Below are 12,844 nucleotides of genomic sequence, written 5' to 3'. Positions count from 1 at the left end.
ACCACCCTCTAGGTATACTTATTCGGATTTAGTATATTGTGCATTGGTTGCAGAATATGAATTGAGGGACAGTGAGCCTTCTACATATGAGGCTGCCCACTCTCAAGACAATGGCAGATAGCAGCAAGCCATAGATGAAGAAATGGCATCGCTTGTTGCAAATGAAACATAGGAATTGGCTTCCAGACTAGAGAATCAAAAATTAATTCAGTGTAAGTAGTTGTACAAGCTAAAGGAAGGTATGTCTCTCTCTGATCCAATTAAATACAAAGCAAGATTAGTTGCCAAAGGTTTCACTCAAAGGGAGGGTATAGATTATAATGAAATATTTTCCCCAATTGTCAAGTTTAAAACTATCCATTTAATGCTTGTTGTTATTGTACATTTTGATCTAAAACTTGAACAACTAGATGTTAAAACTATCTTCCTACATGGTAACCTAGATGAACAAATATATATGGTTCAACCTGCTGGATACATTGATTTAATTAAACCTCAACATGTTTGTTTATTAAGGAAATCTTTGCATGGCCTAAAACAGTCTCCAAGACAATGATACAAAAAAATTGACCATTTTGTAACAGGAATTGGTTTTATTAGGATTCAATATGATATCTGCTTTTATTTTACTCTTTTAGATATTCTTATTTATCTGTTGTTGTATGTAGATAATATTTTGTTAATTAGCAAATCCAAGTCCAAAATTAGTGAATTAAAATCTATGTTAAATACGAAATTTGACATGAAGGACTTAGGGCATGCTAAAAAATTTTTAGGAATGAAAATAGCAAGGGATAGAAGCAGTTACAGTTTAAAAATACATCAATGTGATTACTTGTTAAAGGTAGTGCAAACATTTAGTATGAACAAATGTAAACCTGCAACGATCCTCTTAACTGGTCATTTTCTTCTATCAAAGTCACAGTGTCCCATTTCAAATTTTGAAATTATTAAGATGGAAAATATACCATATACAAATGCAATTGGAACCATTATGTATTCAATGATCAGTACTAGTCCAAACCTTGCTTATTCAATTTCTTTGCTAAGTAGATTTATGTCAAACCCTGAAAAACCTCATTGGGATGCCTTGAAATACTTGTTAAGATATATTAATGGTTATATTAATATTAGCTTATGTTATAAAAGAAGATATGATACTCTTGATCTTGTGGGATTCGTAAATTCAAATTTTGCAGGGAATAAAGACTCCAGAAAATCCACGACAACATTCTTTTTTACCTTGGGAGGGAATTACATCAAAACAATGTCGTCTTGATGAAGGGTAAAGTTTGCAACCTCAGTTGCCCAAACATAGGCGCCTGATGGATGATCACTTGGCAACCATCAACAACTTTTCATCTCTGCTCGACGCCCCTTGATTGTCCTTTGGCCATTTCTATTAATCGTGTTATACGATCCATCATTGGCCCTCAATTCTGTCTTTATTTGGATCCAATCTCAACCGCTTAGATTCTATATAAATACTACAGTTCCTCGGGATTGAAGATTGCAAAAGGAAAATTGAAGAAAGAAGAAAATGGAGGGAAGAGCGATCGGCAGAAGGGTTCTTTCGGTGAGCAATGGTTTTTCATTCTCTATGTTTTATGTTTTTGTGTAATCTCTGGTTCTTAGGGTTTGCTTCTAATCTGTATTTGGTGATTGAGAGGTTATTTTTGTTAGAGAACCATTGATGTACAGATTGTATGTTTGAGGGTGTAACTTTTTCTCCAAATAGCGCAATGAGCTCTTCTCCCGAAGCTCAACATAGACGTAGCCCTATTCTAAAGTGAACCACAGTAAAAACTTTTGTGTCCCTTTTCTCGGTTTATCTTGTTGCTTGCGTTTATTTTCTGCGTAAGTCTTTGTGTGATTTCCTTCTGCCGAAGTGTTTGGATTCTATGAATACTTGTGTTACTATGTTTGAGTCTTCCGCTCATTACAACAATCACCACACTGCTGTGACAAATTGTTGGTAGAGACCCTAACGAGGAAGCAAAAATTTTTCTTTCAAAGTAATCCGGTGGTTTTTAACCGCAAGGGTGTTAAGGAGGTAGTGAAAGTGTGCCTAATGGTGAAAAACAATATGGTGCCAATGGCCGGGGGAAATTAGGCGTTGGGTGGCAGATCTGGAACCATAGAGCAATGAAGGCAGACTGGTCTATGTTTTAAATGCGGAGAAAGATATGTACCAAGCCACCAATGCAGAAAACAATTGTTGATGTTGGAAGGAGACAAAGAAGTTCTAATAGCTGAGGAAGTGATAGAAGAGGAAGAGGTGATGGAGGCTGAAGAAAAGGATGGGGAGATATCCCTACATGCGTTAAGGGGTTTGGTAAACAACAAAACAATTAAAGTGGAAGGAAAGGCGAGGAATCACAGGTTGATGATCTTGATCAATAGCAGAAGCACTCATTGCTTCTTAGATGAAAAGATAGAAAAGAAATTGGGATGTGTAGCCACTAATGTACAGTAGTTGACAGTAACAGTGGCGAATGGAGAAAAGATGGTGAGCAAATTGGCTTGCATAAATTTTCGTTTGGAAATGCAGGGTGAAGTATTCTTGAGACTTGAGGCTCTTAAAGTTGGGAGGATGCAATGTGGTATTAGGAGTCAATTGGATGAGGAAAATTAGTCCTATCATCTTTGATTTTAATAAAGAATGGAAGGGCAGTGACTTTGGGTGGGAGTTTGGACGGTAGGACATGCAAACTCATCACGAGAAAAAGGTTGGGGAAGCTGCTGAAAGCAAGGATCCACCAGGTGGCGCACTTGTTTTCATTACAAGCCATAGAGGAGGAGGAGGTGCCAACGTAAGAGGGCTAGCTATCGGTGACAGTCAATAGCTCGGGCCAACCACTATGGCAGGTACATGAATCTGACTCTTTACATAATTTGTTGGAAGAATTTAAGGATCTCCTTGTAGAACCCTCATCCTTACCTCCTAAACGTGCATTTTTTTTACCATGCTATACCTCTCAAACCTAATTCGAAACCTGTTAATGTCCGTTCTTATAGATATCCACCCAAACAAAAACCTGAAATCGAAAATATTGTTAAGGAAATGTTACAGCAGTCTATTATTCAGCTTAGCCACAACCCATTTGCTTCTCCCGTCCTTCTCGTTAAAAAAGAAAGACGGTTTGTGACACTTTTGTATTGATTACTGTCAATTGAATTCAATAACCATTAAAGACAAATTCCCTATACCAATAATAGAAGACCTCCTAGATGAACTCAAACATGCAGCCCTCTTTTCAAAGCTAGACTTTAAAGGCTGGTTATCACCAAATTCGTATGAAACTTGAGGGCATTCACAAAACTGGATTTTGGACACACCATGGGCATTATGAGTTCAATGTGATGCTTTTTGGTTTGACACGTGTTCTTGCCACTTTTCAATCCTTAATGTATCAGATTTTTTAGCCTTATCTCTACAAGTTTATACTGATTTTTTCCGATGACATACTGATTTATAGCCCATCATTCTACCAACATCTCAGCCATCTCCAGATTGCATTTAAGATCCTTAGGTTTAACCAACTATATGTGAAGAGGTTGAAACATGCTTTTGCCCAACGGCAGGTGGAATATTTGGGCCACATTATCTCTGCCCAAGGGGTAATTATGGACCCAAACAAAGTGGAAGCTATGAAGAATTGGCCTGAGCCTACATTGGATAAGGCGATGCTGGGTTCTTGGGGTTGACAGAATATTATCGACGCTTCGTGCGCAACTATGGGATCTTATAGTAAGCCACTAACAGAGCTGTTAAAAAAAGATAATTTTCAGTGGAATGCACAGGCGTAGGAGGCATTCCAACGGCTAAAAAAAGAAATGAGTAAGGTGTTGGTTCTAGCCTTACCCAATTTCAGTCATCTGTTTGTATTAGAAACGGATGCGAGCAGTATGGGGGTCGGAGTTGTTCTTATGCAAGGGGGCAGACCTATAGCCTTCCTAAGTCAATCTTTGGGGCCAAATCATGCGGGGTTAAGTATCTACGACAAGGAGTTGCTGGCTGTTTTGATAGCAGTAGAGAAATGGCGGCATTATCTAGAAGGCGAGTCTTTTATCATCCATACTGACCATGAGAGCTTGAAGTTCCTTTTACAGCAAAAGTTGCAGACTTAGCTGCAATGGAAGAGAATGAGCAAGTTGATGGGGCTTGATTATACTACCCAATATAGACGGGGGCAAAGAAAATGCAGTTATAGATGCGCTATCCCGTTGTTTTGAGGAAGGATCAGTGACAGCCATAACTCCCATCATTCCTGACCGGATGCAGGACATTACAGAGAGTTATTCGTTACCTAAATGGACTAAGGAGTTGCAGGAGCAATTACTGCTGGACCCATCTATTAAGCCAGGGTATTCTATTTCGGGTGGACTGATGAGATTTCATGGGTAAATCGTGATTGGGGACTGTGAGCAGCTTAAGTCCAAAATTTACAAGCTCTACATGGCTCACCAGTAGGGGGACATTCGGGAATTCGGAGCACCTACCATAAGGTCAAGAAACTGTTCTATTGGTCTGGTCTTAAGAGGACAATACAGGACTATGTGTTGTCTTGTGATGTTTGTCAAAGATGTAAGCATGAATCGGTGGCAACCCCCGGGTTGTTGTAGCCCCTAGAGCGTTCGGAGCAGGCTTGGAGCTATTTGTCTATGGATTTTGTAAAGAGGCTACTGCTGTTGAAAGGTAAAAATTGTGTTGGTGGTTGTGGATCAGTTTATTAAATTTGCCCACTTTATAGGCCTCTCCCAACCCTTTACGACTCAAAAAGTAGCTCGAATATTTTTGGATCAGATCATCAACTTGCATGGGGTGCCAAGGACTATTGTCTAAAATTGGAACAAGATTTTTTCTAGTTTCATGTGGCAAGAATTGTTTAAGTCATTGGGAGTTTGCTTACATATGTCTATTGCCTACCATCTGGAAACGGATGGCCAAACGGAGAGGGTAAATCAATGCCTCAAGAATTACTTGCGCTGCCTTTGTTTAGCTCATCTCCGTCAGTGGCACCGATGGCTTTCTTTATCACAATGGTGGTATAATTCCTGTTATCACACCTCTATTAAGATGTCCCTGTTTTAGGCCTTATATGGCTACAAGCCATCTTATTTACCTGCCACCATGTCCTCATCGTCCGTAGTTTCGGTGGATGAATTCCTACAGCAGCAACATGAGGTGTTGCAGATCCTTAAGAGGGAGCAGGCTACCGCCTAGCATAGGATGAAGCAATTTGAGGATTGCCAGCAAAGTGAGCGGGAATTTTCTGTTGGAGATTTGGTTTACTTGAAGTTAAGGCATGCTCATCAACGAGCCCTCACTAATAGTCCAATTTCCAAGTTGAGCCCTAAGTTTTTTGGCCCTTTTCAGATTGTGGCTAAGTTCGGATCTGTTGCCTACTAGTTACAGCTACCACCTAATTCTCATATTCACCTGATTTTTCATGTCTCATTGCTCAAGAAATCTATTGGTATGCAGCAGGTTTCTTCTACGTTGCCTAACTTTGGTTCTGAATCTTTTCCTCAGTTAGAACCTGCCTTGATATTAGATAAGAGGGTGATCTACCAGCATGGCGTTCCTATTACCCAAGTGTTAGTGCAGTGGACACATCTCCACCCCGACAATAATACTTGGGAGTACCTTCCCAACTTGTTGCAGCAATTTCTGCAAATAGCCAGGGTCCTTTCGCTTTCTTGAGGATGAGAAAGTTTTGAATTGGGGGTTATTGTCAGGAGCCTTTATGGTGGTTAAGGGTAGTTAGAGGGATTAATCAATGTATGGGGAGGTTGTAACAAGTAGAGGGTAGCATAACAAGAGGCTGTTAATGATAGTAGATACAATTGGAAGGTTGTAACAAAATAACAGTAGGAGCCAAGGGAGTTTAAGCAGTTGAAGGTGGTTGTAACAATTGAGCCACCTATGAGGATGGGCTTATATAAGGGGCTTTCCCTTTCAATAAGAGATCATCGATGCATATTTTGATGAATTCCAGTTTCCTTCTCTCTGTTCATACTCTCCCTCTCATTTCTCTCCCTCTCGCTCTCTCTCTCTTAAACTCAACCCTAATTCTCCTCACACGAGGAGAATTACCCCTTTTCAGGCCAAGACCCTGACAATTCTTTTTCGGTTATTGCTTAGAAACCAAGGGATTTCATGCATCACAACCACCAGAAGGCCAAAATACAACGGTTGTAACATGCAGTGGACAGAATGGATAATTTCTTTCTTCTATGGTTCCTTAAGGCTGTTCATCGAGCACAAAGCCAAGGGAAAACACACAAGAAACGCTAGTGAGAAGCAGGTACATTTATGTTTCAAGAAAACCAAGCATATAAATAGTAATTCACAAACTGAAATTACGGAAACAAATCCAACAGGTGTCAGCTTCTTTATGAGTAAGTTAAGAAAGCAATGGTATGTGTATATTGAAAAAGTACTGGAAAAATATGTTGCTCTAATCAAGTTTTAAGTTTATGATGGAAAGGTGGCTTACCTCAGCAACCTCATAAAAAATCAGAATCTCAGTGAGGAAAACAAGTGTAGAAAAAAAAACAAAACAAAAACAACAAATGGAAGATTAGAAGTTTGGGCATGCAGTCTGTGTCGGTAAATTTGATATATTGCTACCAAAATAATCTGTTTTCAATTAGTGAGGAGGTTTGAATCATTTAAGCAATGTTCATTCTTCACTCCTTACATGATTACAGACACTTCTGAATAGATTGGGTAAAGTCATACATGTTGAAACATGCAAAATAGTCAAACCAAATATGTTCCCCCTCCAACTAATTCAGCAACAGGAAAAATGAAGAATCAATAAACTATTCATCACTATTAAAAACAATGTGAATACAACTTAGAGAAGGTAGACATTAACACTTGAGAACTCAATGTGCAGCTCAGATCATCAAGAAATGATTGTTCCAGGTGCCACAGGTCACATTCCCACTGGTCGTAACATCTAGACAGAAAGGTAAATTTCTTCTTGATGAGTCAATACGCTATCTTTGGAACCAAGATTTGTACAAGGAAAAGAAAATAAACGTACTTATGGTCTTGTAGTTTTGATTTATATTTTATCCATTTCATTTTCCTTTCTGCTCAAAGATCCTAGATCCAAATATAGCCCTTTAGTTCTTGCTTTTCATCAGGCACAAAATAATAGAAGACAAGACATATGAACTATGCAGGTAACCTTACTTTCCTTTACGAAGAGCATACCACAATCAGAAACTACAGATACCTAGCTAGATGATTGCATTCAAATATTGCAGCTGCCTGAGTAGATTAATGGGGCAATTGTCAAAAGGAAATCAGAAAAATGCAGGGGGTTATGAAGTAAATATGGCTTAAACCTGGGCATAATACAAAAAAAAATAACATTGAAATGAGGATGCTGTTAGTCCATGACATGTTGCAGGGATTCTTTTTCATCATGTTGACATGAGAAGATTCAAGAGGAAGGAAAGCAGCCAAGAAAGGAAAGCAGCAATCAATGATTGCTTCAAAGAGAAAGGAAAGCAGCAATCAATGATTGCTTCAAAGAGAAAGGAAAGCAGCCATCCGTGACTGCTTCAGAATGCTAAAGTTTTTTAGAAAGTTTTTAAATCTTGTTTGGATAGTTTCCTAATTTCAAATTAGGATACTTTCCTAATGTGTTGTATTGTAATCTTTCCTTATTGTAATTTTTCCAAAGCTGTAAATATCTAACCCTATAACTAGGGCTGCATGTGAATAAAACAGGATGCTTTTTCCGTCAAATTTCACACATCAACATGGGAATCCCAAATAGCGGGCATTTCCATGGAATCATGCTTCATTCCTCTAATGAGCTCATAAAGAGAGTGAGACTTGATATACATATGCATAATTTATGCAAGGTAAACAATGAAATCAGAATAATTGAAATGATTGACCTATAAAAAACAAATTATTTATCACTAGGCAATACGATAACTAGTAAAAAGTGTAACTAAATAAAAAAGAAGTTTAGAGAATAAAGCTTGGAAATTTAAAATGCAGCCAGAGACTAAGAAAAATTGTTTGTTCTATCTTTATTTTAAAAAGGACTAATCCATGTGCAAGGTACTTTTCCCTGAGGAGAACATAAATTATCATGATAGTAATTTTACCCTTTTGCTCCAATCATGTATATGAAACAAATATACACCCCTCCCACCGCCCCCACGCCCCCGTGAGCGAGCGCGCACCCTTCTCCATATGTACATGCACATGCACAAGCATGCATGGGAAGGGGGAGGTGGGAAAGGAAGCAGAGATTTCTACAGGTAAAGTTTGCTTCAATCAACAGAACACTGTAGCTATACAAAACATTTTCATGAAGCCTGTCAATCAAAATGCCCATTTTTTGAAGCATTTTGTTAATATTTTGTTCTCCATTCTTATAAATACTACATAACCTATGAAGCAATATTTTAGCAAGTATGAGTTTCGACCTGATTCCCCTTTGGTTGACATGGAACTATAAGATTAATGATGTACTGAAGAATAAATTTGGTGCAAGTCAAAACTGCTTAGGACAGGATAGCATTTCTGTTCTCTATGCTAAAATGAGGGAACGCTGGTGGACCAGACATGGAAGTAAACCCAATAAGCCAATGATTTTAAAGCAATGGATTCAAGTCTGCAGTTTAGATTTTTGAATGTGAACTTGCTATAGGTTAATTTTAGGACCCAAAATAAAATAAAAACAAAATGGTCCACAAGTACTGCTTGAGATCCACACTCAAGCCAAAAGTAAGAGCTCCAAGTTCGTCCTTTAACAAAAGAAAAAAAAAAGGAAAACAAAATTCCACCACTCTAAATTCATAATACAGAAAAATGTAATTTATATAATATACACAATCAGAAAAGCCCTAAAGGCATGAGAAAACTTTATAGAAAATGTCTGAATAATTTGACAACCATAAAAAACTCAAAACCCTACAAATCAGGTGTTTGTGGTACAAGATTCCAAGCCCAGAAACCACTCCAATGGTCTAACCAACTTGAGAAACATGCTTACGATGAGGCGTACAAGTACAATGGAAATTTTGAAACCTATGATTTCCAAGAACAGAAATTGTCAGCAAAGTCAACTTTTAAACCGCCTATAAGTACCGCTGACCCTATCAAGAACAAAACAATGACCCATGACCACATAAATTTGACAATATTTGATAGAAAGACAACTTCATCTTCTAAGCAGTTGCATTTTCTAACTAACAAGATCCACAAAGCAAATGCGAAGTATTTCCCACTATCTCTATCATGAGACTAGAGGGCAGTTGCAAACTAGGCTTCTATTAGGTAGTTTGGTTAGCATCTTCCCAAAAGATTACAAAAGTCAATTTGGAAAAATGTTATTTGGAGTTGTATAAGTTTAACAAGTTTCAGCTTTTTAATATTTCAGGCCTTTGTGCATGGCCATGACACGATGATAGGGCAGGTAGCCTTTTCTTAGTGTGACAGTATATGCATTCAGAAATTCATCAAGAAACATATAAAGAATCAATCTTCAACTAAGTTAGTTGCCAATTATGAGCTTGCATTGCAATTTTTACTCTTTTTTTTTTTTTTTTTTTTTTTTGGGGGGGGGGGGGGGGGGGGAGGGTATCATGAAAGAACAAAAACTTAGTTGTTTTCTTGCATTTAGTATTGTCAAAGTAAAGACTGAAAGCCTATATCAGCATTGTTAGATTAGGTTTGCCAATGAAAAATTAGGATATATCAATAAACTCCTATTATTCTAAATCTACATGAAACAACAGCTAAAGGGTGCATCTGTGACGCATTAATGTTCCAAACTACTTGACAAACTCTAGCATAACCAGAAAAATACACCATATGTCAAATTACTAATAATAAAGCAAAAAAGAAAGTTAACTCAATCTAGACAGAATATTATATGAGATTTCAATTAACATGCTCAACGTTAATGACAGTACATGGAAGTATACCCCTCAAAAGAAAAAACTGAAAAACCTAACTGTCCCAGAAAATTCACCATCAAGCTTCAAGGGCTTCTGCTTGTTCAGCATCAGGGTTTGGTTTATTTTTCGCATTCTCCAATTGAGTACTCGCTTTTGTTGCTTGTCTCAAGAATCTTCTGCTACGAGCCACTCGAATTGGTCTTCCCATAAACAGCTGTTACAGAACAGGTGCTCAGAAAAAAGGTTTTGCACAACAGACAAAGTCTAACATGCTTTGAACCGACAATCCAACCACCCCCACGCCCACCCTCGCGGGGGGAAAAAAAGAAGAAGACAAGCAGCACAATATAGGGAAACAGCAGCTTATAGAACAAATTAGGCAGGCACGAGTAGCTTCTCCAAAACATACCTTTCCTTGAAAAGCAGCAAGAGCCGCTTCAGCCTCCTCCTTGGAATTGAAGGATACAAATCCATACCCAGCAGACCTCCTTGGATTTTCATGGAATATAATTTCCGCAGAAACAACATTGGCATTTTCAGAATTGAAAAACTCCTTAAGATCCTTAGCCCTGGCTTCATATGACAAATTTGCAACAAACAAGTTGTGGATAGGCACGGGCTTAGGCTGCATGGCAGGAGAAGGTTTCGTCTTTCGTGGCTTCGCCCAATTGAGCTTTAAAGCACGACCTTCAAATTCCTACATGGCACACACGCCAAACAATAAACCTAACTTCAGCGGCAAAGAAAGAGACCCCAATAATTCTTTAGTCCTTGAAAGCAGATAATGCAGTAGATATACCCAAAAACCATTACATTTTTCGATATATACTAAAGGAATTCTAAAATGCAAGTCAATCAAATATCCTTACATAAGACTCCAGATTGTTGAGAGCTGCGCGAGCTTCCTCGGGCGAACCCATGGTAACGAAGGCTAATCCCCTGTTTCTAGTTTTGTTATGCATAGAGAGCTTAATTTAAAACCAATAGAGGAAAAACAGAAAACACCCAATTAGAAAACAAGGCTCCCCATAAAGCGAAATGAACATCAACACCGGGGGAAAATTTTGATAAAGCAGAAACCTCTATATCAACAACGGTCCCGTATTGCTCGAAGAGGGGGCGAATGTCATCGACAGTGCTCGTCCAGGGGACGTTCTGGGCCAGCAATCTGGTTCTAGAAGCTTCGTCATCTTCTTCTTCTTCTTCTTCTTCTTCTTCGTCTTCTTCTGGTTTTACAGTCTCCGAGTCTTCAACTTCCGGGGCTTCAACGGTGGTTTGGGCTTGGATTGAGACAGGGGAACGGAAGACAAAAGGATTAGAATTCTGGGTTTTAATGAGAAGTGCGGGGGAAAGACGGAGAGAGGAAAAAGGAGGGAAAAGAGCGTGGTTGAATTGGACGGGCTTTGACAGAGAAGATGATAAGGGCGCTGTTTGGGAGAGAAAGAGTGCTTGTTTGGGGTAGAACTGAGAGGTGGATGGAAAACAAAGAAGGCGAACAAACGCCATTGATTCAACCAAGCGAGAGATTCAAATCAGAGGTTTTTCTTTAGCCTAATGCATAGACGTGGGAGAAGAACACTGCAGAAAGAGTGTGCTCTCAACTGGATAAGGGAGGTCGAGATTTTTTCTACTTCCAGCGAAGAAAATATTATTTAAGAAGATGGTATTAATCCCTAAAGTTTATATCTTATAATAAATTAGTTATTATGTTTTAATTTTTGTTAATATTAATTTTTTAAAATTTTTTTGTTAAAATTTATTAACAAAAATTAAAAAGATATACATTAATATAATTTCTTAAATTATTGATTGAAGGAGTTATGATTTAGATTAATTTTAACTTTTTATGGCTGGAGTTTATATTAGTGTATATTCCATTAATTTAATTAATAAAAAAATTTAAAAAACAAAAAAAACCTAATTTTAATAAAATTAAAGTCTAATTATTGTAGTGACAATAATTAAAATATAATAATTAATTTATTAAAAAATATAAATTTTAGGGACCAACGATATATTTTACTCAAACAAAATTTCTTACAATTAAAATTTCAAACTAAAAAAGTTCATATATACAATTTTTACCAAGTAAACAAAATGGGCATTGTAATTTGTAGAAAATTTTATAATTGAAAATTGAAAAGAGATATCTAGGGGTGTGCACAGTTCAGTTTGACCGATTTTTGGCCAATTTATTGTGCGGAACCACACATGCGATTTCCACATGTAGTCAAACCAATTGATTTGATTTGGCATGAAAAAATCGCACCAAACTACATTGCGTAATGCGATGCAGTTTAGTGCGATTTTCACGTTTTGCAGATAAATCCCAACAACCCCAATCGACATACAAATAAATCCAAATCCAAATATCTTGATAAGACAATGTCCACCAAAGATCTCAAGCTTCCGCACCAAACCATCTTAATAACAAAACATTCAGGAGTGGAAGTACAAATGGAAGAGATACCTTGTCAAAAATGGAGTTGGTATCGTTGGATCTGTTGATCTAGGATGAGGGGGAAAACAAATCTGAGTCGTCCATGGACTGGTGTGACCAACAACGAGGGATGGGTCATCACAAGTCTTCATCACTCGTGTGTGGATTGGTGCGGCCAGCAATTGGGGTCGTCGCTCGCTCGTGCGTGGATTGGTGCGGCCAGCAGCGGGGGTCGTCGCAAGTCTTCATTGCTCGTGCCTCATGATCTGGTGTGGCGACCGACAGAGGATGGGTCAGGTGGTCTGGTATGGCAGTCGACAGACGATGAGTGGGTGCAAGACTGGTGCGACAGTCGATAAGAATGGGTACGTGTGAAGTTTTGAGAGATGAAGAGGGGAGATGAGAAAAATGCTGAAATGATTTAGGGTTACCTCCACCTCCTTTTATATTTTACATTTTATT

The 12,844-nt window shown here is 38.2% G+C and overlaps 1 protein-coding gene and 1 long non-coding RNA gene across 5 annotated transcripts; one reads left to right on the top strand and one right to left on the bottom strand.

The window, feature by feature from the left end:
- The first annotated feature begins 5,923 nt into the window (after positions 1-5,923).
- On the top strand, positions 5,924-7,700 carry LOC127800402 (uncharacterized). 2 transcript variants are annotated; one of them, XR_008022801.1, is made up of 3 exons: positions 5,924-6,311; positions 6,909-6,983; positions 7,162-7,700. It is a non-coding gene; the product is annotated as an uncharacterized LOC127800402 (long non-coding RNA). The 2 variants fall into 2 exon arrangements; XR_008022800.1 differs by having other exon boundaries at positions 5,925-6,311; positions 7,201-7,700.
- LOC127800401 (RNA-binding protein CP31B, chloroplastic) lies at positions 6,716-11,564 on the bottom strand. 3 transcript variants are annotated; one of them, XM_052334989.1, is made up of 5 exons: positions 11,023-11,564; positions 10,812-10,910; positions 10,352-10,639; positions 10,017-10,156; positions 6,716-6,971 (listed from the first exon to the last, which is right to left on the bottom strand). In XM_052334989.1, exons 1-4 carry the CDS (start codon positions 11,446-11,448, stop codon positions 10,019-10,021), a joined length of 951 nt encoding a protein of 316 aa, XP_052190949.1. In that variant the 5' UTR covers positions 11,449-11,564; the 3' UTR covers positions 6,716-6,971; positions 10,017-10,018. The 3 variants fall into 3 exon arrangements, with proteins under 3 accessions (XP_052190949.1, XP_052190950.1, XP_052190948.1); XM_052334990.1 differs by lacking the exon at positions 6,716-6,971 and adding an exon at positions 8,843-9,070; XM_052334988.1 differs by lacking the exon at positions 6,716-6,971 and having other exon boundaries at positions 9,795-10,156.
- Positions 11,565-12,844: the final 1,280 nt, after the last annotated feature.

The sequence above is a fragment of the Diospyros lotus genome, chromosome 4 (genome assembly GCF_014633365.1).
Source record: "Diospyros lotus cultivar Yz01 chromosome 4, ASM1463336v1, whole genome shotgun sequence".
NCBI lineage: Eukaryota > Viridiplantae > Streptophyta > Magnoliopsida > Ericales > Ebenaceae > Diospyros > Diospyros lotus.
This window is presented reverse-complemented; position numbering and strand designations above follow the sequence as displayed.

Coding starts and splice junctions, on each gene's coding strand:
- LOC127800401 (XM_052334989.1), bottom strand. CDS start 11,448: ATGGCGTTTGTTCGCCTTCTTTGTTTTCCATCCACCTCTCAGTTCTAC. Junction 10,640..10,811: donor TCAACAATCTGGAGTCTTAT/GTAAGGATATTT, acceptor TGTGCCATGTAG/GAATTTGAAGGTCGTGCTTT. Junction 10,157..10,351: donor TTGCTGCTTTTCAAGGAAAG/GTATGTTTTGGA, acceptor GTTCTGTAACAG/CTGTTTATGGGAAGACCAAT.